The sequence below is a fragment of the Macrosteles quadrilineatus genome, unplaced genomic scaffold, assembly GCF_028750875.1.
Source record: "Macrosteles quadrilineatus isolate MER2022 unplaced genomic scaffold, UCM_ALF_1.0 Scaffold_9__3_contigs__length_116548681, whole genome shotgun sequence".
In the NCBI taxonomy this organism is placed as follows: domain Eukaryota; kingdom Metazoa; phylum Arthropoda; class Insecta; order Hemiptera; family Cicadellidae; genus Macrosteles; species Macrosteles quadrilineatus.
Genome location: NW_026542602.1, coordinates 113,246,804 through 113,274,454, shown reverse-complemented (window position 1 = coordinate 113,274,454; position 27,651 = coordinate 113,246,804). Strand labels below are relative to the sequence as shown.

Genomic DNA, 27,651 nt, shown 5'->3' with positions numbered 1-27,651 from the left:
CTGTGGTCCGATCCAAAGCTAAAGTTGTATGGCAACTAAACTTCCAGAGGTTGGGAACGCAGGGTAACTTACTCGGCCCCTTTCCTTCTTCCCCTCTACTCACTAACGTTATAAGAAAATAGCCCGTTTCACTGACTCACCCTGTACAATAACAGTGACAATGACTAGTTTTATACAATTCAGAACGAAATTTGAACAACAACAACGGCCAATCAGAAACAAGAACAAGACATTGATTGATTTATAACTAGAACCATTGTATTTGTGAAATGAAACAGTAACAATATTAATGACAAAGAAAGATGAAAATTGACAATTTACAGCAACAATGATGTGAATCTACATTAGTATGACAGAATTGAGAGATTACATTTGAAAGAATTATAAATACACAAACTCAGAATGCACCCGATATACGAATGTGATTAAGACAGAGGAGTGGGGAAAAGCACATGTATGAAAACTCTCACTCAACACTCACTTAAACACTTATGTTAAATTGGGCACCAACGTGAGGACAGTAGTCTTCAGGCGACCACTGCTGTCATGAAAGAAGTCGTAGAGGGGCGAAACCAAATTGTACGCCTGTGTAGTCGGTGAATGACACTATAGAATTCGTAGCAGGTTGAGCAGGTTACCTCACGTTTAAAACATACTAGATAGAGGACCCATGCTGCTCTGCAGCTTTAAAACAAATACAATATCTGATAAATAATCAAATTTATGATTTTTGATTGAGTATTACAGCATCTTGAGCTTAACTGATTCAAACGATCGATAGCTCAAATTAAAGCCTATAATTTACTGATTATTTTGAGTCTATAGGACCCGTGCTGCTCTTCAGCGTTAAAACAAATATAATATCCGAGAATTAATCATTTTTTTTTCAAACAGAAACATATAGAAAACATTACCAATACTGGAGCTATTAATTTTTAATCATATACCTTATGAAAAATAATTTAATATTGGTATTTCACCTTGCGTTTGCTTGAAACTCGTACGATTTGAATAAATAATAGCTTAGATGAAAGCTAGTATTTTACTAAAGGTTCTTAGACTAAAATATATAGGACTATAAAATTATAACTGGTGAAGGTACATCTTAAATTGAAGTAAGAATCAGAAAATAAATCAAAATACGTGTTTTGGTCGAGTAATACAGTAGGTAAATATTTGCCGATGCTTTATGAGAAAACTTGGCGTGCATACCTTCAATTTGAGACCTCAATCATAAAAATCGGTTGGGTAGAAGAGCCAAACGAACTCGGAAAAAACCCCAAATTAAACTCACATTAGAAATACATGGGGAGAAAATTTCGTTAACGTGTAAGCCGAGTGGGATTATAGACAAATACATGCCGATTCTTGATGGAAAATCTGTGCGTGCATAACTTTAATTCGAGACCTCAATCATGAAAATCGGTCGGGTAGAAGAGCCAAACGAACTCGGAAAAGAGAAACCAAATGTAATTCCCATAAGAAATACATGGGAGCGAATTTCGTTAACGTATACACCGAGTGGGATTATAGATACATATATGCCGATGCTTGATGGCAAATCTGTGCGTGCATACCTTCAATTTGAGACCTCAATCATGAAAATCGGTCCGGTAGAAGAGCCAAACGAACTCGGGAAAGAAAACACAAATTTAACTTCCATAAGAAATACATGGGGAGAAAATTTCGTTTACGTATATGCCGAGTGGGATTATACATAAATATATGCCGATGCTTGATGTTTAATCTGTGCGTGCATACCTTCAATTTGTGACCTCAATCATGAAAATCGGTCGGGCAGAGGAGCCAAACGTAGTCGGAATAGAAAAACGAAGTGTTTTAATATATAAGATTTGCTTTCAAAACTACCACATGTCAAACACCCGAAACGAGACAACAATCTTTCTCTACAATATAACACCAATTTCTCAACAAGTTGTATTCTGGTACAACGTGAGACAAGTGAAACTTGTCACTCGACGTTATCATAACAAATGAAAATGACGGTGAATCTGCGATATAAATAGCACATTGGTTGAAACTGAGAAAACAACTGTCAATAGACATCAGGGTGAGGTCAGTGCCCTACATCACAGACCGCTGACTGACATTTCATTCTCGATCGAAATTGAAAGTTATTTTTAGACTTCAACGTCCATTTTAGTTGCACGAAACTGTTTCGGGGAAACTTTTGCAATATTGCGAAACAGTTTGAAAGGTCTTCGTTTGAGATTAAACTTTTTGTCATTGTCGAAGAACACTGATCGTTAAATATAGTTATTTATTGAGAACACGTTTATTATTAATGTTTATTAAAGGTTTGGATTTAAATTTAATTATTAAAAATCCTTTAACAATCTTTATTTCAAAAATATTCTTGCTTACTCACTAACTAACTAATTATACTTTTGAACACATACACAGACTGAAACTGTTGTTGCTTTTGATAATAAAAAAATAATAGATTGGAACAATACCTTCTTTTGCATACTTCGATATTCAGGCAAGGTTATTAATTACAGAAGCTATTAGAATACACTTTAATCCCTCTATAGAATAAAAGGCTACTAGTTTGATCCTGATGTACTAAGGGCAAAACTGCCCACATCTACAAAAACAGTAAAAAAAACTAAAAAAAAACTAACCCAGTAACAACCCTTCTTGGAATCGAACCAGTGACCTTCAGAAAACAAGGCGACAGTTTTAATTCTAAACAAAACCAGGGTTTGGACCGTTCCCTAAACACTCCTTAAAAATTGCAACGGCTTAGACAAACCTAAGATAAAAAATAAATACACAGAACCAACAAATTAAATTGCAAATTCATATTAAATATTTACATTATTGCCATAAGAAAATATAGTCTCTAGATGAGTTTTATTATTTTGCATCTTTACATTTGGGTCAAATTCTCGAATGATTGACGAATAACTGTTTTCATCTTTTCATACCAACCATCTAAAATTCATTTTATTGCATCAGCTTTGAATAATGCAAAAACACACATTGTACATTTTGTTCATAATTTGTGACAAAATTAATATATATTTTGTTTTGATTTTACGTCAAAGGACTTGTTACAAGGGGACGATCCAAACCCTGGCATTTTGCTCCTCTAATACTGACCTTTAGATATCGTCAATGCCTTACCAAACATATCGTTCCCTGGTAAATTCGCTAAAAATAAAAATATCCATAAATGTATTTTTAAAAGTACAGTAACTTAAATAGTAATGGCAATTGTGTGGCAAAGTGTGATAATTACGCTTCGGGAGTTGCATAAATCCTTTGTGAATAGAGAAACACAAGATCATTATGCAAATCAGGTGTGGGCGCGACGAAAATAACTTCTTGTGAAGCTCCAGTAGGGTTGGTAAGGGGTTGCCACTGTTGCCATGGTTCCCCCCTCCATACCTGGGTATTTGACCCCCTCCCACCACCCCCTAACCTTCAACAACCCCTAAACAAACGTTTTGTTCACTTGATACTCTTGTTTGGGAATCGTGTTCGGCTTTGCTTCGCTGCCACAAATAGTTTCCCCAGAATTGTGTCAACCTTTTAAAACTCCAAATAGAAGTAAATTTATACTTTATTTATAATATAACTCGCTGTCGTTTGAGAGTTCTTAATTCTCTTTGACGTCTGGTATTTTCTTATAACGATATATTTAAAGGTTTTAAACATGTTTGATATTTTTTTCGAATGTTTGATATATGAAAAATGCCCCCGCTGCAGCAAACCTGCATTAAATATTGTAAATATTGTATTTTTACATTAAATATTGTAAATAGATTATAGTATTTTATTTGTATTGTACATAGTTTTGTTTATTTGTATGTTTAGATTTGTATAAACAGGTTAAGTGTAAGAGAGGGCCATGTGGCCCTAACTTTGCCTGACTAAATAAATCATTTTTCATTTCATTTCATTTCATTTCAAACCTGCAGACTAAGCGAATTTCCATTTACCGGCTGGATTTGTACTAAATTATTTCTTTGAATTAGTCAGATTTATTTCCTATTATAATAATATAAATTTTAATGGATATTTAGGTTTGTTAATACTGTGAAGGTGTGTTATATTTAATTGTTGATAGCTTAGTATAAAATAAACACCTTTATTGTCATTTGACTTTCAATGCTATGTAGCTATATGGATTTTACTTCTTACTTAAAAAATATTTTTTTTGGTTGCAATAATTGTTCGGATTGCCACTAGAGATTTATATTTTGTTTAATTTGGCCTTAATTTGGAATAAGGTAACTTGTTTCAGCTAAACAAAATTTGTTGAATTTGATGTCTTCAATTATATTTGCTTGTTTCAGGCTGAGGTATTAGGTTGTTAGCCATATTAATTATAGAAATAATCTAAATTATTATTTATCATAATATGCTGTATTTAATGTATTATAAGATATAATATAAAATATAAAATTAATAAAGTAAATAATCAAATTCCCATAATTCAAAATTAACTTAACCTAATGATTGTGATAAATTGTTTTCTTTACTTGTTATTGAATTTTTTAAAGATAATGATGACAACATGAATATGACCTAAAGTTGGTGAAGAAAATGAATTCTTTCTGTTAATAAAAAATATTTTTTAAATAGTAGCTCATTAATTTAGGTTTTATTTATGTGGGAAAATCCCACAAAAAGATAGTTTACAGATTAACATTAAAATGTTACTGTACCTGTCAAAATAAGAAGGTTGTCAATATTGTTGTATTAAGCTTATTTGTTATAAAATGCATAGGCCTACATAAATATTTAGTTAGCATGTTCCAGTTAAGGTATACTATTTTTCGTTTGATATAAGAAATTACTGTTGCAGTTGTCTTATATGATAAAAAGCTGTTAAAACATTAAATATCATTCCATCCAAAAGGGTAGTAGGCCAAAATCTTGTAAAAAAATGACCGAACTATTAGATTCCTTAATACTCTGGTACAGCTCAGCCTGTAAGACCAGTAACTTTAAATCTCCTTTAATTATTATTGGTCGGAATAAAACAAAATGCATTTAGTGACTTTTGTTTATTTGCCACCTAATACAAATTTCACAAAGTGAGACGTACAAAAATATATACAATTTTATGCTGTACAATATATACACTATACTTACGTCAAGTAATTTGGTACATACTTGTATAAGTTAACACTTAATAAAGTATATCAATACATTTATTACTAGGATTTTACTAAGATTTAATCTAAAATGCTACAGTTAACATATAAAGTTTGGTTTCTATAAATCTACACATATCAAAGCCATAACTTATTATTACATGTTCTGTGAAGAACAATAAGGAGGATGGCTTTCTACTATTTTCGAAGTTAAACATTACACAAATGCTCGATTTACAATGTACTGACATTTACTGTAATTTAAACAGACCTACAAATAACAAAAAGACTAAAATATGTTTCAATATTTTTGTATTATAAAACCTTTATCAACTACTGAAAACTACACTGAAATAAATTACGTTATTTTTATCTTAAACGAAATAGTCAAAAGTCTCTTGAAAAACGATATACTGTACTCTGCAAAAATCAATACTGAATTTAAAATGAAAATATGGGGAATATTTTGCATTAATAAAACTTGAATATTTTCAAACGTAAGCAATTTTCCTTCGCAGGATGATAATATTCTTTTACATTTACATTCTTTTACAACAATCAAAAGTAGTAGTATTTTTAAAGTGTATTTTCAAAATTTTCAGATGTGCTGTTTTTACGAAAAATATAACAGTGAGGATTCTAAAATATTGTTGACATCCATAGAAAATTACAATTTTACTAGTTTTACTAGGTGGTGCATAAATTGTACCATTAAAGTCTCTCTAAATATAACAGGATAAGGATATAAAGCTAAGCTCTGTACATTAAACCTAATTTTATTACTACTATAACCTCTACAAAATATTCACTCTAAAATGTTATATTATTTAAACTATTGATATGGTCCATATAATTTGACTCTATACGTTTATTTTATAAAAAATATTTTTTGACAAATTCTTTAATGCAGAAAAATCTTCAAAAGTTTTACTGTCATAAAAAAGAAACTGTGACGACTTAATACTGCAAACCACTTGTAGGAAAATCCATAAGCTAATACTGCCGTACTTTCGTGATACAACATATAAATGGCGTTTTCTTACAGCATGTTACAAAAATGTTTGGCATTTGGGCATTCAAATAGCCTTAACGTATGAGTACCAAGTTATTGTAAATATATTGACGAAATTCATGATGGGAAGACAGAAATATTATTTATAATACTGGTCAGGTACTTTATTGTCACTCAGTTTATAGTTTCAAAAGGTAAAATGTGACATTAAAAGTAAATTATGCCAATGCAATTAAAGAAACGTGATATTGTAACTATATTAACCCACTCTATCTATTGTAAGGATTTCAGAAAACTATTTCCAGGATGAAATTCGTATAATGAACTTTAATAACTCATCCTCATACTACTCAGAGTCCAATTAAAAGAATACATTTTTCTATCAGTGGGTATACATGTACAATGTAATGTTTTAAATGAAAGTAAATATTCTTTGAGACGTGTTTAGCAGATAAGTGTTTTTAATCATAACGAACTACACAATGATTCTGTTTACATTTATATTACACAACACAACATTCATCTTCTAAAACGAGATGGTTAACAAACCACTTTATGTTGACTACCAAACAGGACACTTGCTATCAGTCTTTTACAAAGACCAAGTAAAACCTCGAAATAAAGTTTATAAAAAACTAATCTTTTGATTCCTCATCAAAACGCATATCGCCATAATGCATTTTTATAACAATTATAAATACAGTCTTGATGTCTACATTCTACGGCTACCACCAAGCCAATATTCTTCAGTTTCAGCCAAACCGAAATGTTTTAATATTAGTACTGTATAAAAAAATAACGTCAACCTCAGATATCTAGCATAACAATAACATTTTAAGAAATCGCAATCAAGACGAAAACGACAAGTTGAAGTGCAATGTCATGGAAAAAATATTCTTTCATTAATTTTCATTCGACAGAAAATTCGATTTCACTATTCATTCAACACATATCCTTCAATGACCTCTTTTAAATACGCACTCTTATGTTTAGGTAATTTAATATATAATAACTAGATGTCATTAGCAAAGTGATAATAACAGTGTTTTGTCGCCATATCGAAGACTTTATCTAACAATAATTACATTAAATTACTATAGTAAAAACTTTTAGCATCCTGACTTTTACCTGTGCTTTTACTATGAATGGAACTAGACATTTAATTTCCGTTTTAACTTTACAGCCAGTTTTAAGACAAAATTTCACGTAGTAGTAGAACTAAGACTCCGACAAAGAGCACTCAAGAAAATGATTTATTTCTCTCAAATATGCAAAGGTTTTCACCTAACTAAAAATGGATCTGTGTATGTCTACATCCGCATCCAAAAGTTTAGTTGAAGGTATAACAGAAATCTATCTAACAACTCCTAGTTAACAATGGTGTTATGTTATAATTCTCAAAATTGCTATATCTAATCCATATATCACCGAAGATTAAATTAAATTAGTAGTGAGAAAATGGGATTTCTAGCTCACATTTTCAAGCGTCAATTATTTTCACCTTTTATCCTGAAGTTTCAACTTCCTTCTTATCATCAACTCCCACCTCCCTCTCAACCCCAGTAACTCTTTCTCATCCACTCTCCGGACTGTCGGGAGTCGTTGAGTCACAGCTGTTTATCCAGTCCCATACTCGTGACGTCATGAGCTGCTGATCCACCGTCGTCTCCAGACCGTAGCTACTCAGCAGCTTCCGCATCCTGTTCTTGCTCTCGTCCGCCAGAGAGCGCAGGTCATCCCCAGCCTCCAGGTGGAGGTAGAGCTCCGCGGAGTTGCGCCGCTCCAGACGCTCCGGCGGAGCTAGGGCAGACGGCTTGTCTTTGTCTTTGTCCTTATCTATGAGCCAAGAGTCTTTGAGATACTTGCTGACCTGCAAAAGGAAAAGTATGTAAGTTCTTAAGCAGTAAATATGTCAATAAGCTCAGAGATCTACAAGTGGTTGTATGGAGATTTAGACGATATATTTTACCAAGCATACCTATACTTTTAATAGAAATGACGTCCTGGTCTAATTATCAGTATAGAACTGCGTGTAGTCTTAGTACTTACTAGTGCGGACGTTAATCCATACCAGGGAGTATCGCATTAAACTATCAAACCTTTGCTGGGACTAGCATAAAAACCTAAGTCAATGAGTAACCATCATGATAAAAAAAAGTGATCAAATAAACAAGGTAGGATTCATTTACGACTATTGAGTACTAGCCCAAGAAAACGTTCACAGTAATTAGAACTGAATCAAGCTAAAACCCAATTATTTTACCTCGGTAACTGAACCTCTTTTTTCCGGCTTGGCCTCCCAAATGCGTCTGAACAGCCTCTGTAGCCGAGGGGTGAACCGTTTCAGTTGGTTTGGAACCTGAAAAAAAACTATTTATAAGAATATTCTCCTTTTGTATTTGAGGTATGTGTATATCAATAACTGTCAATATGTTGTCAAAATAATTAATATAAAAATGTCAATACATGCTTAAATTACTTAAAATATTACCAATATTGTATATAAAAGAGCATGCGCGGATAAAATACACACTAGGTGTTTCTTGCTTGTCCACAAAGCAGCACTAATGAGCTAGTTTATTTGGCGCATTTGCGTGATGGAGTTGAGTTTTGGACACTGAAATATACCACTGAATAAGTATGAATATACTTGATATTTACACTAAGTGTTCAACAAAGTAGTGGAGGTTTTGCATGGTTTAGTATAGTTATCAAGAATCCCACACTACAAGCTGGCCAAGTATAAAAGCGTTTTCTTTCACTACCTAAATATCTTTTTGAAAATAGTTGGTATACCACTTACTTTGGTTGATCGTCGTCGTTGCCAAAGACTAAAGGCTCTGTACTCAGGGTCTGTTAAATCTGCACTCTTCCATGGCGGACAGCCTGAAACCCGAACAATAATACATTGAAATGTGTACATTTATTTATTTCGAACGGACATCGCCAATTACAAGAATTATCACTTTTTACAATGGAACATGTACTCTTGTACACCATCATATACTCATTAACATTTTCAAAGTACATTATTTAGGCCACGTTATAAGATGCAATGCTACATTGAAGCTCCGATGTGTGTCAATGTCAACAATTGGTACCAATCAATGTCTGAGTGATACTGATACTGTTGACATGGAGAGAATGGCTCGTCCTGCCTTACATTGTATACCTTACACCGAGTAAACTGTGGCACAATCTACAGTGGGTTCAGTCTCCACTTTAGCTTGGTACGTGAATGCTACCTAAAAGGGTAATTTTTCAACCTTAACAACACTGCCGTTTTGATAACACAATTCAATTAATTAATTGACTTTGTTTGATTTTAGAAGTATCTATGATGGGTTGTGTTGGTGCTAGTATTCGGAAGGCTACGTAGTAAAACAATTACCTTATTGTTTTTAGTCAAAGGATTCTTTTAATTAAAGAAATCCTCAACAGATAAAACAATGTATTTCCTCTTTTTTTAGAGGTTCGCCTAAAACTTAAGGTGGGTTCCAAACAATCGGACCACGGCACTCAAATTACTGGTTGGAGTTAAACCAGAAATACAAATTCAAACCCCACCCTCTTAGGCTTACTCTTATACCAACCAAAATTCCTTTTTGTGTAAATATAATCAAATAAGGCCTCAAAGTCTCAACCCAGCAGTTTATCCTTACGCTCAACAGCCAATTCGGTCTTATCGGTTTTTGATTAACGTGTAGGGTCTAATATAATTTAATAGTCTTTACTGTCTATTGTTGCTAGAATATAGAACACAATGCGCACTAATCATTCGTTAGCAAAAGCTGCTGGTGTAATTTGTCATATGTTGGTGTCAGCTGAATATTGCTGCTAGAACTTTCTTCTCTCCTTGATGAGGCATAGAGAGCCTGAGACTGAGGATGTGTCTTGAACATAAGGGTGAAAGACAGAAAACTATCTCCAACTGATGACATGGTTGACACCAAAAACACCATGCATTCTAACAATGAGCCCTATACTCTGGAGTCTGGACTGACCTGTAAGACAGACGTAGAGGACGATGCCGACCTGCCAGCAGTCAGAGGCTGGTCTGCAGAGGAACCTCTCGTTCTTGACTGCCTCACACACCTCTGGCGGCAGGAACTGATGCCACGTACACTTTACTTTGTTCACCAGCAACCCTGTACGGATAAAGCACATATTGTACAGAAGAAAACCCCACAAACTTCGTATGTATCTGATTAGCTGGACACCCCTATTAGGTTGAAATTGCAACGAAACTGAATGGTCACCAAAGAGTTTTAAGAGCTCGCCTTAAAATCAGATTGATGGTTTGAACCCATGAGGTGTTGACTCTACCCTGATAACCTTTTTAAATTGGGCTATCTATAGTGTCTCATGATAATAATCCCAGTCGTTTAAGTGGATGGATTGACACAAAAACAAGTATCTTAAAAATAAAGTCCAATACAGAACAATTAATATTAACAAAATCAGGTGTATTAGGCTGTGTATTATTAATTTTACAAGAGAAAATACCCCCTGTCGCAGCAAACCTGCAGACTAAGCAATTTTCTATCTGCATTATCTTATGTATTAAACCCGACCGATTTTCATTATTGAGGTCTAAAATTAAAGGTTTCACATCAAGCATCAGCCTATATTTATATACTGTATTACTAGACCAAAAACATATATTTGATTTATTTTTGAATTCTTATTTCAATTTAAGATGTATTTCGCAGGTTATAATTATATAATCCTATATATTTTGGTATACGAACCTTCAGTGAAATACCGGCTTTCATTTAAGCTATTATTATTCAAATCGGACGAGTTCCAAGCAAACGTAAGGTGAACAACCAACATAAAAATTATTTTTATAAGGGTTTACTATGATTAAAAATTAATAGCTCTAGTATTGTTTATGTTTTTGTATATGTTTTAGACTCAAAATAATCAGTAAATATAGGTTTTAATTTGAGCGAATGGTAGTTTGAATCAGTCAAGTTCAAGATATTGTATTACTCAATCAAAAATCATAAATTTGATTATTTCTCGGATATGATATTTATTTCAACGCTGCGGACAATGCAGCTGACGTTTTCATATATCAATTCAGTATTGTCTCCTATTCGAACTCTAAGACTGTTTGCACTTATTTCATCCAAAATTAATTAGTATACAATAAGTCATCTAACTTTACATTCGCAAAATCGACGTAATAGTGTTGATTTTTGCGTGACAACACTGACCACTCGAACCGCGTGTTTTAGTTGGACAGCTGCCACTCACAACAACCACTTGGCAACCGCTGGACAAGCAATTGATTGTTTGTTTAGTGATATTGCAAACGATACACATGGATATTGCAAATCCGACTGTAACACTAAAACAACAGAAGAGAGTTCACATAGCTTGAACCCATAAAGCTTTATTGAGCGATATTTTTACCGTCTATTGAGTCGGAAAGATATTTCGAAATTGATCAGATACGTTTCAATACTGTCCTGGAAAATGGATTGGATTTGACATTCAAATTCAATATCAAACAATCTGTTAAAAATCCATTTGTATTAACACTGCTGTATTTATAAAATTTGTTGCTCAAGTCGATGATGGATGTGAAAGTATTTCATAGATTTAAGTAACAAAATTGTGCTCTTCCGCATCTCCTCCCCTTTGCAAAGCACGCACGGGTAAAGTGGCTAGTTTATGATAAATCTTTAATATATTGTGTTTTGACGTATACACAAGTATTTTAAAAATAAAGTCCAATACAGAACAGTTAATATTAACAAAATCAGGTGTATTAGGCTGTGTATAATTAATAAACCCCTCTCCCATAAAATTTGAATAACAAATTATGAGGTAAAAATGGGTTTTTCCCATTTTTGACCCAAAAAAACATAAAATTTTGCAATTTATTTCTAAACTATTTGGTAGAGCTTAAAAAAACAAATAAAATCTATTACATAGATCTATTAACTTATCTATTAACTTATCTATTAACTATGTAACTTATCTGTTAACACAGTTTTTTTCGGGTTAACAATGGGGAAAACCAATTTTCACCCCATAAACCCCCGTTCCAATAGTCCGATCCTGCTGATTCGCGAACTCGTTTGAATAAATGTAGGTTTACACGTTTATGCCAAATCTCATCAAAATAGTAGTTATTTTGTTTTTGTCCACTTGTGGTTTCCAAGTGGATTTATAATGTATGTTTTCTTGCACTAAGCATTGCGCAATAAGTTTCAAACACTCAGTTTTTATTGTCATTTTCAGTCATCATTGTCTACAACAAATTAAATACCTAACCAACACCTACCAATCACCACAAGAAGACAATCTTTTTAGCCAAATAGAGAGTGGAATGCAGACAGATTTGAACTTGGGTGGCCATGTCAGCCTAATCTAACCTAGCAAAAGATTTTCAAAGGAACAAAATGTCGTCCTTCATTTTCTCAGTCTTTTAATTTGTTCCAAAAACGTTCAAGTACGTGCTCAAAGATTAGCGATGGCGGGGAAAAGTGATCACAGTTAACTATAGTGTTCCTACAGTTACATTATTACATTTTTATTGCAACATGTTGTTGATTCCTGTACTATATGTCCTGTATATATGTGTATAGTAAATTACTATCACAAACGTTTGAAATATTAAATGACAAGGCCGAGTCAATATGGAACTTATTGATTGTGTGATATATAAACCAGCAGATCCAGTGATGATATATTGAGCAGAGCAGCTCAGAGCAATTATAGCAACAAAGGCTCAGGGGATGGTTTGTCCTTAACTTAGTTTTTGTCTAACCTTTTTATACACTCGGCTTCATCGTAAAGCCTTTTGTCTCTAAATATCATAATTTATCATTTCATATAAATTATCTATATGTATTTTGAAGTATACTCTCAAAGTATCTTGATGTTAAGCTAATAAGGGTAGAGGTATTTTTTGAAATATGCCCGTTTAATTCAGTGACAGTTGATTCATACAATTAATTAATTAATGAAATGCAGTATTAAACTTTTTTCATATGCACTAAGATTATTCGTATTAAGGCATTTATTTATACTGACTGTATGATATGTGATAATTGTTTACCTAGTCATAAGTCAAATTATAGTTGTCAATTCAATATGTATTGCGTTAGATTAACTCAGACAATATTTTAATTTCCTTCATTGCGAGACTTTGTTCGCTTCTCTGGATAGCATTTACGTGGTTATCTCGGATCACACACCCAAAAATATATTAAAATACCCCCGCCACAGCAAACCTGCAGACTAAGCGAATTTACAATAGCCTGATTGGATTTACACTAAAATGTCTCCTTAAAAATATCTCATTTATTCCCTATTTAAATAGAACTAGTTTAACGAGTACTTAGGTTTGCTGCAACAGGGAGGGTAAAATGTGTGTTTTTTATGTTAACAGTTTATGTAAAATAATAAAAAATAAATGCATTTTCAAAATTTGATTAAAGTATGTTCATAAACAAGCAAACTACAACAGTTTACTTATTCTCCATATAAATAACATTATGAATTTTAAATTTATTTTTTTTTTTAATTTTTTCCGTAACCATTAGGCGCATAGTCACGCTTCGATATACTAAATTATTTAGTTTTTAAGCTCTACAAAATGGTTTGGAAAGAAATTGCAAAATTTTATGTTTTTCGGGTTAACAATGGGGAAAACCAATTTTCACCCCATAAACCCCCGTTCCAATAGTCCGATCCTGCTGATTCGCGAACTCGTTTGAATAAATGTAGGTTTACACGTTTATGCCAAATCTCATCAAAATCGGATCATTTTTGCTCGAGTTATCGTGCTGATGGACACACATAGCTGCTGAATCACGAACAACCCAAATTCTCCAAAACTGGACTCATTTATCATCGGTTGATATTAAAATGATTTTGCTTGAAAACCTCAACAGTAACCATCGATTTCGATGGGGTTTCTTACTTCAATTAAAGATGCATTTCACTAGTTCTAATTACATTATATTATTTGCTTGATATCCAAAACAGTTTTGTTAATTTCTAACTAAGTTCGCTTTTACGACCAACTTTTGATCAACTGTTATGTGTGAAATTCCGTCGAGTCTTAGCAAATTATTGGTTTTACTGTATAAAAATAAGAGACAAAAACATAAACAAAGAAAGAAGATTGAAGATTACCTTCTTTCCTAGTCTCTCCAAAGTCACACAGCTTGATGGTGCTGAGATCAGCAGCGAAGACCAGTATATTCTCTAGTTTGATATCCCGGTGGACCAGCTGCTTGGAATGAAGGAACTCCAGAGCGGAGCACAACTGACGAGCTACCTTCTTGCACGAAGTCTCTGGGACTCCGCCCGCCCGGACCACGCCGCTCAGGTCACCCAGGGGGGCGTACTCCTGCGCGAACACCCAGCAGTTGGCTGCCTTGAACGCCACCGGGTAGGAACACAGGATGTTGGGGTGTGGACTCAGGTGGTAGCTGTAGTGGAACTCGCGGTAGAAGTCTCTGAAACATCAAGTTGACATGGTGTGATTGATGACATGTTACACCTGGAAGAGAATTTGTTTGAAAACGTTGAAAACTCTACATAATATCTCTGATATATGTACTGGTTGAAAACCATTAATCTTTGCTATTTGAGTATACATTATTTTTTCTTAAACGTTCGAGCTAGGAATTTAGAAATTTTAAAGATGCATAATTGGCTTTTAGTAATAAAATAATGTACTCCCTTTCTCCACAATATAACTAATTTTCTTGCGGTTTTGTGGCTAGACACACGTTTCTTTGTAACACCCTAATAGTCCAGTAAATCTGTCAGAAAATATGGGGTTGCTGTGCAAAAGGTCGGGTAGTTCTGATTTTTGGATATGTTGTTAGTATTGGGCCCATAACATAAAATCCAAGTTATCCACCTCGAGATGCTGCCGCTCGCCGCGGGGCGCGCCACTTGTTATAGAAATATAAAAAATATGGCAATTCCTAGTGTTTTTCACTCAATCTCGCGAACCGTTGATTTTACCGAAAATTTTACATTATTAAATTAAAGAAGAATAAATTTGTGACAGTTTAAGCCCAACAGCAAGTATGTAGCGTAAATAATGGTCAAAATACAGACCATCAAAATAAATAAATTTTCCAAAGACCGATAAAAATTGTGGGGTTTTCAATATTTCCACAATATAGTTGTTTGAAGCAAACACCGTATTGATTTAGAGAGTATGCCAGTTTATTTGCTATGAATGGAAAATAAATGAAAGTATGAATAAAAATACCCCTACCTCAGCAAACCTGCAGACTAAGCGAATTTCCATTTGCTTGATTTGATTTTCACAAACCTATTTAAATAACATTAGGTTTAACTGGTGCCTAGGTTTGCTGCTACAGGGAGGGTAATATAGTATATAAAATAATAATAGTATGATAAGAAACAAATAAATTAACCCAATTTTATAAAAATGTGTCTATAAATAAGGAAAAAAACAATAATAAAAATCTTAGCTATTGGAATAACTTGAGGTTTTTTAATTTACATTTTTTAATTTTCTCAGTAACCAATAACGTAAAAAACATTTTAATGTACTAAAGTATTTGTTTTTAAGCTCTACAAAATTCTTTAATGATACAATTGTAAAATTGTATGTTTTGAGGGTTAAAAATGAAAAAAAAATATTCTTACCGGCAAAATACCTATAAAGCAACCGTTCTTAAGGCCTTATCATGCTTTGCGAACTCGTTTTAATAAATAAATGTACGTGTGCATGATTCAATGATTCAATGATTTATATAGGCCATTAAGCAAAAGAAATAGGCCAAGTAACTTACAATACAAAGTAAATGATAAATAGTCCATCTCTTATTTTTATTCACAAATAAAAGTAATGTTTGTACCAAATTCCACTAAATCGGATGATTTTTGGGAATCATCGTGCTAACGGACGATAATAACTTTTTTGGATACAGTTTAGTAAAATCTTTAGTTTTTTTGGATACAGGGTCTCCAAAAAACTTACCTAGTTTGAAAATTTATTTATTTATTGTATTAGATACAAACTACTGTACAACGACTGATACCGTAGAGAAGGCTATGCTGATACATTAAATGAAAGGTAATAAAATAAAAGTTATTTTAACACTATCACACCTCAAAATGCGAACCATTTGTAGCCCTGCAGACATGCAAGCTATTTTTACTCATTTTTATCATTAATATTTTATTATTTGTATTATAATTTATTACCAAAACTATGTTCAAGGTCAAATAGGTGTACGCAACTCATTGCCAACGTACGAAACTAAAACTTTAAAGTATACTCTACACAGCACGAAATGATTATTACTCATCCATTTGAACAATAGTATCGTGAGGTATGTTTAAAACTATGGAGTCTTTTTCGGACACCCGGTATATATATATTTATATATGTTATACAAATTTGAACCAACAGTATTTTTGGCCTCCAGGAATACCAAAATGAAAAAGTAAATTGGTCCCGGGTCTAGGTCTTACCACGAGACCTACTGTAATAGCGTATTCCCTTTAAGGAAAATTTGCTAATAATCAGCATATCATTTATATTGAATGGTGTGTGTTGAGGAAACCACTATTGAATCTTTTCATCAATTTCGTTGTCTCGAGCAATGCGAGAATGGCGCACGTCAACATGTTGCTCACTGTTAATGTTCAACTGACGTAATTTTTTATAATATTTCTCAACTTCCTACAGATTTGATGAGGACGGATCATCCCCAGCGCCCATCAAGTTACAACATTTTGTCTGTTATCCCTCGTCCCCGAGTCAATCCACCAGAGCTTTTCATTGTCTTTATGAGGGCCTGTTCGATGGCCTAATCAGACCAAATTCCACACCAGAACTTGTCTGTACGTCTTGTAGTGAAATTTCCTATCTTTGTGAATTTTTTGTGTTCTTCAATATCAATCCTGTATTTCAATTCATATTCAGCATGTTCTGTATAGATGGGCGCACTTGGCGTGGAAAAATTACCCGCTGCATGAAAGATCTGTAGAGTGATTGTAATTGGAAGATCTTATTTGCCTGATCTTTCAGCCTCAATAAACTGTTAACTTTGTTAAACTGTTTTATTTTATTTTCATGTGAAAGTATCGTACCCAAAGCTTAGCTTAAATGTTTATGTATAAACATTTGACAGCTTTGATAAGAGTAGTTTTGCCGTTGAAGGTATATTTTGAAGGTCTGTTTTTCGGCATGTAAACCTACATTTATTAAAACGAGTTCGCGAAGCATGATCATTGAAGTATAAGACAAAACTTAGGAAATTAATTTATGTTTTTAGAAACGTACGCGAAATTCTTAACATTAATGAAATAAAAATGTTATACTATGCATTTGTCCAATCGGTACTTCAATATGGAAGTATGGGGAGGAGCTAGTAGCAATATTTTAAAGCCACTGTTTGTCATACAAAAACTAATTATTAAAATAGCTTTTTAATTCAACAGGCGTTTCCCTACAAATTTATTATTCAAAAACACTCAATCACTTTCGGTGCGTCAACTTTTTATCAAAACTTTACTTGTATATACCTACTCCAATCAAGATTTAATAGTGACGCCAATCACACATAACTATCCCACCGCAAAAACTGTAAATGTAGGTATGCAGGTACCCCGAGTTTTCAAGTCTGCAAACCTTACCAATGCTTTTTATATTGCGAATTTTTTGTATAGGAATATACCATCAGAGATTAGAGATCTAAAGATATCTCTTCCAGTTTATAAACGTTCGGTAAGCAGTTGGCTGTCGGAGATTGGGCTCGATCAGTCTGAGACACTTATCAGTTCAGTATACAATACGTACACAAGTACACCAAACAATATTTAGCGTACAGACATTAGTAACTGCAACTCCATTCACTCGACTACCTTTTACTTAGCATTAACTGTTCCTGTAGCTGTCTCATAGCTTAGTTGTAAATAGTATTTTGATTAATTTAGTTTTAACTTTTAAGAATATTTCTAATTTGATTTGTAATAGAGCTCGTCCTGCGCATAGGTCTTTTACGGCCTATTCGGGACTATTGTTCGTATTTTGTATATGTATATATTGTAAAAAAATTTTTGGAAATAAAACAGATTTTGATTTGATTTGATCAGGCCATGGGAACGGTTGCTTTATGGGGTTTTTTTGTTAAGAACGGGGTTTTCGTATTTTTGACCCTTAAAACATACAACTTTACAATGTATCTCTAGACCATTTTGTAGAGCTTAAAAACAAATAATTTAATACATTAAAATGTTTTTTTACAGTTATTGGTTACGGAGAAAATTAAAAAATGTAAATTAAAAACCCTCAAGTTATTCCAATAGCGAAGATTTTTTTATTATTGTTTTTTTTCCTTATTTATAGATACAGTTTTATAAAATTGGGTAAATTTATTTGTTTCTTATCATACTATTATTATTTTATATACTATATTACTCTCCCTGTAGCAGCAAACCTAGGCACCAGTTAAACCTAATGTTATTTAAATAGGTTTGTGAAAATCAAATCAAGCAAATGGAAATTCGCTTAGTCTGCAGGTTTGCTGAGGTGGGGGTATTTTTATTCATACTTTCATTTATTTTCTATTAAAAGCAAATAAACTGGCATACTCTCTAAATCAATACGGTGTTTGCTTCAAACAACTATATTGTGGAAATATTGAAAACCCCACAATTTTTATCGGTCTTTGGAAAATTTATTTATTTTGATGGTCTGTATTTTGACCATTATTTACGCTACATACTTGCTGTTGGGCTTAAACTGTCACAAATTTATTCTTCTTTAATGTAATAATATATAGTTTTCGGTAAAATCAACGGTTCGCGAGATTGAGTGAAAAACAATAGGAATTGTCATATTTTTTATATTTCGATAACAAGTGGCGCGCCCCGCGGCGAGCGGCAGCATCTCGAGGTGGATAACTTGGATTTTATGTTATGGGCCCAATACTAACAACATATCCAAAAATCAGAACTACCCGACCTTTTGCATACCAAAATGTCTTTTTTTACTGGACTATAATGAAGTTTGGGAAATATTATGTGCAAAGTTTAATGCATGAGTGAAGATCGTTGCAGATTGTTCTAGAAATGGTTAGGTTGAAGGAAAAATAAATATGATTAGAAAATTTTAACATTACCGGTATGTATAGTTATTTAAGAAGTGAATATTAGTACACCCACTCATTATTATTCTATCGTTTGTTGATTCACAAAAATCATGCGATCGATCACATAATTGCAATAACTATATGAAAAGTGTTCAAGCCCACCTAGCTATTTTTCTAACTAATTCCAACACTGTATCGACTACATTGAGGTTTGTCTCACCATTGACTAAGGTATATATTCAATGATTTCACATACTTGAGTGTGGTGAGTTCTTCATGGATCATCTTGAGCACTACACTAGTCCCGGTTTGTTTGTGAGTAGCCAACACTATCTTGGCGAAGCAGCCTTCTCCCAGGTCACGGTCTACCTCGTAGTCCGTCTCCAGGTCGACCTCCTGCAGAGGACATTCCTGTATGCGGTGGAGGCTGCTCTCCTTAGCCCGGTCCGCCCTCATCCTGCAAACGCAACAAACAACAAACTTAGATAAGTTATTACACACAAACATAAACAAACAGAAACTATTATAAGACACTGTAAAAAGTAGGCATACCGTGGTTACAAAAACTACGGTACAGCTTACATGTACAATAAAAAGGTTTATACCAGTCCACCAGGACAAGTACGCTTCTTTCTGTGACGTGGTCATTGGTCATAGTTTATAGTGTTTTACAGTCCTTTTGCTAGGCACTATTTGCCACCATGGTGGAATTCCACCATGATTTGCCACATGTCCCTGTGAATTCATACTATAAAAAATCGTTTTAAATACTATTGTTTAATTATCAAACGCGGTTTGGTGCACGTTTATGTTTGCACATTTGACCCGATTATAAGATAGAATTAGGCTCCACGAAAACATTTCAAGTAAACCCTGACGTTTAATTTGTCGTAAGTAGATTAGTATAGAACACATTTGATTGCTTTGTACACTGTACAGAGTAGTGTCATTTCAAAATTTTAAAATTTTTATTTTTCAGTTACCAACGTTTCAAATTGTTGATAACTTTAATCGTCCCCAGTCCATTGTCAATGGCAAAAAATAACAAAAATAATTAAATGAATTTTGATGAAAAAAATAATTTGAGTTATAAAGACGAGTTAAAACTTTTAGACGATTGTCTCTGCGATATCAAACTTTTAAAACTCAACCTCGCTCACTCTTTCAACCTTTCGAAGGCTATCATTTTTCAAACTGGTAAAAGTTGTCATGATTACAATGATTATCTACGTAATACCAATAGTCATTGAACAATTTAAGCTATCTAGAAACCATAAATAGGATCCTAATAAATATAAACAACTAAAACTTTTAAATTGTTGATAATCAGCTTGGGAAAGCTAATTTCTTTCCCCTCCACTCAAATTAGAAGTAGGCAAATAGAAAACCCAATTCCTGTGAAGTTTGACAAATTCGATTGTTACTTTTAATGTCTTAAGCTATTTTATTACTTTTTATTCCTTGTTGAGACTTTTGGCACGTTTTGTTTCAGTTTATTAAACGAAAATGTACAAATTCCGACCATTACGATGTATACAGTTCGTCTGGAAACGGTGCCAAGGGTGCCAAGTTAAACGCTAAGTTCAGCTCTAAACAAACAAGAGGAGCGAAAATAAAAACCGCTCTCTGGTAATTCATTACCAACATCAGGGACTGAGTCACACACGTTGGTGCTGAAGTTATGTATGTGGAGTTTGTTGAAGGTTTTATGTAATTAATAGAGGTGGTTGCACTGTCATCGAGCCAAACCCGTCTGCGTGTGATTCTTGAATACGTATATATTTTGGAGCAGTATTTTTCGGTTTTAAACTACTAAATCCTTGATTACACCTTATGAAGTTTATTTATTGGAACTTGTTGTTGGTTCATTTATTATATTTACAAACACCTTGTAAATTAAATTTTGTTAAGTAAACAATACTTTTAAGTTGGGTTCCTTTGTTATTGAGGACCTTTTTAAGAGTATTTTAAAGCAAGAATGAATTTTCATCGATGCAATTTTAACCGATTAATTTTAAGGAGGTGGCGGATAGAAATCATAAAGGTTTACACTTTCTAAACGGCCTATGCCTTTTGAATTCTCTTAAATTGGTATGTATGTTCTTAAAAGTTTTGAACGGATTATATTCTGTACGTTAAACCTTTTAAAAATACGTTGTCTTATTTTTGATTTTGGGGATTTAAAGCACACCAACTACTCTGCCCTTTCAGAGAGTAAAATTTCAATATGTTTTCTTGAATGAACAATTTTTGATTCTAAACTAATCTTAAAATATTTTTCTTGATTCTTCATAACGTGATTTACATATATATAATAAATCAATGACAATACATATTTAAAACGTGTTTGTTACAATTGTTACAACTTGTAAAACAACACCCTAAACTACAATATTGCGTTTAGTACGTAAACCAAGGTGCAGAAAGTACAGAAAGGTCTACAGTTAGTATTTTCATTCCATATTTTCGTTGGAGATTATCCTCTCTCTACATTTAGGTTGGTTTTCTTTGAAAATAAAAGTGACGTATTTTTTCAACAATATCGATACCCACTTCTCCCAAAGGTGCATCCACTAGGGCTACCCATTTATTTGAGATTCGCAAAAATAATATAAGGAAAGATATACAAATTTGCGATAGTTTACAATATAGTATTGATAAAAAATTTTAATGTGCAGTTGATCAAGTCATAAATAATATTTTCATAAATAAAAGGTTCATATTTAAGCTACTTTCCTACGCAATGTTTTGAGATAAGCATCATATGGTGATTTTGAATTTCGGTCAATATAATGTTCAATATAAAACATTTGGAAAAGTTTTGAAACAGCTACATTACATTCGTCTTCCAAACCCTGCTAAACATATCGAACTTGACATTTCACCGTAACATCGCTCAAACAAACCAAGGTTTTCTTAACACACATAGTGACAAATGATCTAATTATTCACAGGTTATTTTAGTACTGGTAACATTTAAACTGAATACTGAAATAGATTGGTATAAAACAATTTATAAGTTATTTAGTAGCAAATGCGAGACAACACTTTTAGTTAACAGAGTTTATATAAGTTGAGAAGCATAACGTCAACAACAGGCGTGTAATGTTCAAGCGAGAGTGGCTAACTTAGTTATAAACTAGAGTTCAACTTTATCAGCTTGCATGCATTTATGTTAACTAAATAAACTATCTAAGAGCAGAGAATCTCAAAGTCAAATTAAGTCAGAAAAGATGTTGATGACATCAATAAAACTGCAATTACAGTGATTAAAATTCAAATACAAGTTTCATTTATGATAATCAGGATCTCCAATAGCTACTGGATGGAGTTTCCCACCTATTTGCTCTGTATCAGTCAATGTCCCGGTGATGAATGACTTGTCAAGATTTGATTAACCAACTGCCACATCCTCAACTCCCGCCAAAAATTAGTTTGCTTTCCCGCCACATTAGTGAGCTGACACTTGATTTAATTACTGTAGGGTTATCAGAAAATCCAGAAGTGGAAGGAGAATTTTTAGTTTTGAGCGTAGGCCTGCATGTGTTATTTTTGGCTTTACGGATAGGTTAGAACGTTAAAAAATAAAATGATAGATGTTGATATGCTGATTTAACGCTATAGAACCTAGAATCACGACATCTTGCTACACTCTGTTTTCATAAAGGAGATAATCAATAAGAAAGATTTTTTTCGGAATTCCCTTCGGGATCCTACCTATAGCTACAAGCTGCAACACATTTGGCATGGGGATTTAATTACCGTTAGATCAGTTGATAAACTAATTTTCAATAATCTTGTTTCCAAAAATTTGTCAACAACAGTGATATTTTAAGTAGGTTTGCAAAATGCATGATACATTTGTGTTTGCCCATTAAAAGGTGTTCTGGGTAGTAGAGAACCAGGTCCAATAAAAAAATAATTCAACACTTAAGGTTGAATGCTGAAGAGGTTGTTCTTATGAAGGTTGAAAATACGTATTTGAAGTCAATAAATTAATAATATGAATACGATCACACGTGTTTACAATTCAATGGATACGCCAGTAAAATTGCCTCGTCAATCTCCCAATTTGAGATATTTTCATCACGCAACTGAAAACATCTAATAAATTTCGTTTCTGACAGAATCTCGGCAGAAACACGCTTGTAAAATCTATGCAGATTTCTCCGTCTTATGACTCACTTAAAATTTTACACCCTCTATTTTTCACACTACTATTTTACACGGACAGCATGAAAACAGGCGACCATAACATAAACCCGACTTGATAACTTGAGTGGTGTTATTGTGCTCAGCTACTTAGCAGATTCTGTGTTTTACTGCTGAGCTTTTCGCCAGTTTCCTGTATTAACCAGACTGTAAACTTGTCTAAAGATAGAACTGTTTGGATCGTCCAGTTAGAGACGACCAGTCGTAACAACCTCGACGTTACACTCTCTCGGCAACTCAGCAGATTTACACTTTCCAGATGAGTGAGAATTATTAAGGCTTAACTATAAAGATGGTAACCGAGCCATTGCGAGTGAAATATTAAATGATATCCTTGCTATGTTGTTGAGGCTTACGAATATTTTTAACACTTAACTGAAAACAGTTACCAATATTATGATAAAATGTATTATTATTGCAGTAAAACGGTGTTGGAAAGTGATATACTTCCTGATTTAGGGTAGATATTCGGCTTGTCGACGATTAAAAAAAAACTTATCAAAACAAAACTCTCAAACAGAAGAAACAGATCCTGACTAAAGCTATTACATTTAAATACTACAAAGGGTGTTAACATCCTATCATTAACTGAAAATTCTTTTGGTGAGTGTTTTACCTAATCGCGTAAAAATGAGTGTGTCGAGTTGACAGCTATTGTAGTTTAAACACAGCTATTATATATCTAAGATCAATTTAGGCAGGCAGAATACCCTGTTTATTGTATGAAATTTCAAAATAAAATGCGTAATAAATCTTTTGAAGCAGGCTTCTGTTTTATAGAATGTCGCATATAACAAATCTATCGAAGGGTTCATTGTAAGACCTGAACCCGGGACCGATTTACTTGTTCGTTTTAGTTCCCCCATAGGCCTGTAACAATCATCCGATTTTAATAAAATTTGGTATAAGCATGTATATTCCTATGTGTAGAGAGAGAGGAAGCATATATACAGTATATATTTACGAGTTTTTGGTCTCTGGTGACATAAAAACGAAGAAGTAAAGCAGTCCCGGGTCCAGGTCATCATGAGACCTACGGTAATAACTCATTCCCGATATGGGAAAACATTAAAACTGTAAATTTTAAATCCTCATGTTTTTGCTCTGGAGAATAAATAAAACTGTTGTAATTTGCTTGTTTGTGGATCCATGTTTGCCTCCTGGATTGATAAAGAGTACTAATAGTAATAGGTGAAGTACCTTATTTACGTCTTCAATCCAAGTAGTTTTTTATGATGACTATAGTTTCGGGGCCAAAAGATCAAATCCTTCTTGTTAAATTACTGTTAATAGCATTGGTCATCGTTGAAGTCCACATATACACACACACTGACACACGCAAACAAGACAGAAGATTTGACAATGGGGGTGTTGGCCCCGAAACTATAGTCATCATAAAAGACGACTTGGATTGAAGACGTAAATAAGGTATTTGACCTATTATAATTATTAGTAATATTGTTTGTGGATATATCATTTGAAATTTGGGTTATTTATTTTAACTTCCGAAGTATTCGCTTAGAGTTATATATTATTTTAATATAGACAAAAAATATGTAATATGTAAATATGTAATATGTTGTATATATGTAATTCAGATATATATTTAAGTAAAGCTCCATTCCCGCAATAGGAAATTCGCTAAGTCTGCATGTTTACTGCTGCAGATTCATTTAAATAGGCTATGTGTTTTGCAAATATAAATAACAATTTTTCAAATTTTCAGTTGTTATAGGCTTTTAAACTAAAAATTTGACGAAACATTTTTTACAGTTTATACTTTTTACTGGATATTTTGCAAGTAACGCAGTGGTAATGGAAATAGCACTAACAGGATTTCAGAAGTTAAATAAATGCAGCAACATATTAACCTTCTCATTGGGTATGATAGAATACATTAACAAACACATTTAAAATATAAGCTTGTTAAAAAAATAAAACCACGGATATTTAACAATCTAGTCCACAGAGATTTGTCGAATTTGTTTAGTTTTGTGAAGAAATTTTCTGCAATAATAACAAGGAATAAATAATTTTGAAATTCCAAACGAGCTGTAGTTAAACTTGACGATTAGTTCACATTTAAAACTTTGGTGCTGGGGACGTATTAATACGTTCATTATAAAACGTATCAAGAAAGTGCTTAAAATATAAAATTAGTTTAACGTTTCACTGCAATTCAAACTAAATCTCTACAGACTAAATCTCTTGGTTGTCTACTAAATGGTGATAATTATTCTTAACATAATTACACATTAAATACAAAAATAAATGTGTAGGTCTTGTAGGTGATATAATATTGTTTTAACTAAATTGTTATTGATATATCTATTATGTCATTATTCTAGGCTAAAATACAAACAAACCAGTATAATTGTTGCAATTAATTGTTCCATTATTAATCATTTTTGTAAAATCTCCATGAAGAATCTTTTTACTAAATTTAACGATAGTAACCCAAACACTGTGCTGAAAATTTTAACGTTAATCCTTATATCCTTATAAATAATACGCGAAGGTGATTTCTACGAAACACTACTCATCCGTTAATAGTGGATGGATATTTACAAACGATGTTTCAAAATTAAGTATTCTTTGTGTAGACACCCCATTTCACCAATTCCTGTAAAAAAATCCTCGGGCTTTGCCCCACAGGCTATCAAATACCAATGACGAAAAAATTTACTAACCCTGCTGTTTAATAAACCTTACTTCGTGGAATTTGTCAAGTGCCAAGATAGTTTGCGTCGTGTGTACATGTTGTTAGTTGAATATAAACAAACAACACATGGTTTAATATAAATCAAGTATTGGGATGGATACAAATTAATATCAGAATTCAATTACATTTTCTGTAGATTTTTAAAAACCGAAATATTCTTTCCTGTATTCTCATTCCGTAGCGAAGCACGGGCAGAGCAACTAGTTGTTAAAAAAATAGTGATGAAATCAAATGTTTTTGTTCTAATTAATAGTTTTATTTTAATTTAGTATAATTTTAACACTGGACATAAACTGAAAGACGAAAACATAGTCTATTAACATACAAATAAAAGGATAACAAATCAGTTTCGTTATACTAGACTTGTTGTTCCTTATTTTTTACACTCCTCTCCACTATTTTTAAACCCTACGAAAATCTACCATTGTCTCATACGAAATAAACACTTAAATTCGATTTTATAAGTTCGTAAATCTTCTTTTATTCTTAAATAGCTTTGATGTCAATAACAAAATTACAAGTAAGAATATAAAAAACGTTCATCATTGCAATATGTACATGAATTTGATACTATTGTTATTGTTTTGAAAACTAATTTGGATATCTATATAATTTCAAGTATTCCAAGTAAGTTCCTGGTGCGCATCGTTATGTTTTATCCTGCTCAAAAAATTGTAGTTGTAGTCAGGTTACAAAATAAAATGTTTATACAAATGTTAAATGGAGGTTGTTAACAAAATAATTGAATTTAATCAATAATTGAAATACAATATATTATGAACGAAATGACAACTAAAATTGCTTATTATATTGTTGTAAACGATTTCAGTAAATTATTTATGGTAAATCAAATTTTTTATTAAAATAGGATTCGGTAAATAACATCATTTCATAGCCTTAAATGATCTGCAACACTTTATTATTATTCTGCTGGATAGTGGCATCATAATGTTTATAAAACACAAATGATGTCTACCTGGTGGGACGTTAGTGGAGTAGGACGTCTCGACGCCACTGATCACTGTACGACGCCGCTCACTGACTGACACCACCACTGCTAGCACAGCGCCGCGACGCGCCGTCGGGGGGCGGGCGATGCCACCCAACACCTGCTGATAGTTAGTGGTTACATGTTAAGATATAAAACAATTAATCTAAATACAATTTCAATTTAAATGGATCATTACTTAGTGTTAAAAAACGGGTAAAATCCACTCAGAATCGGCATCCAGTAAAATTTAATAAAAAATATATTATATAAACATAAGAAAATAATAGTTAGGCGTATTTGTGTAAATAGTGGGCGAAGTGGCAGATTGCTGCATACAAGAGACTCGTGTGGAGAGTTTATCGAGTGCAGAAAAGGCAATTTGCACTCGTGTTACACATTATATTTTTCCTACAGTTACTATAAACCATTACCATTAACTAAACAGTCTTTCAATCACTGTACAACACGTTTTT

The 27,651-nt window shown here is 33.0% G+C and overlaps 1 protein-coding gene across 1 annotated transcript; it reads right to left on the bottom strand.

The window, feature by feature from the left end:
- Positions 1-7,118: 7,118 nt before the first annotated feature.
- Positions 7,119-27,221, bottom strand: LOC129002780 (serine/threonine-protein kinase meng-po-like). The gene is made up of 7 exons (XM_054430830.1): positions 27,164-27,221; positions 19,510-19,710; positions 14,299-14,624; positions 10,146-10,289; positions 8,945-9,027; positions 8,405-8,500; positions 7,119-8,011 (listed from the first exon to the last, which is right to left on the bottom strand). The coding sequence occupies exons 2-7, from the start codon at positions 19,707-19,709 to the stop codon at positions 7,715-7,717; spliced, it is 1,146 nt and encodes a 381-aa protein (XP_054286805.1). The 5' UTR covers position 19,710; positions 27,164-27,221; the 3' UTR covers positions 7,119-7,714.
- Positions 27,222-27,651: the final 430 nt, after the last annotated feature.

Bases quoted from the DNA above. Each gene is read 5' to 3' on its own strand.
- LOC129002780 (XM_054430830.1), bottom strand. From the start codon at position 19,709: ATGAGGGCGGACCGGGCTAAGGAGAGCAGCCTCCACCGCATACAGGAA. The intron at 14,625-19,509 runs GTATGTGAAATC...TTGATGTTTCAG, and splicing joins GAAGAACTCACCACACTCAA to AGACTTCTACCGCGAGTTCC. The intron at 8,012-8,404 runs GTAAAATAATTG...TTCCTTTTGCAG, and splicing joins AAAGAGGTTCAGTTACCGAG to GTCAGCAAGTATCTCAAAGA.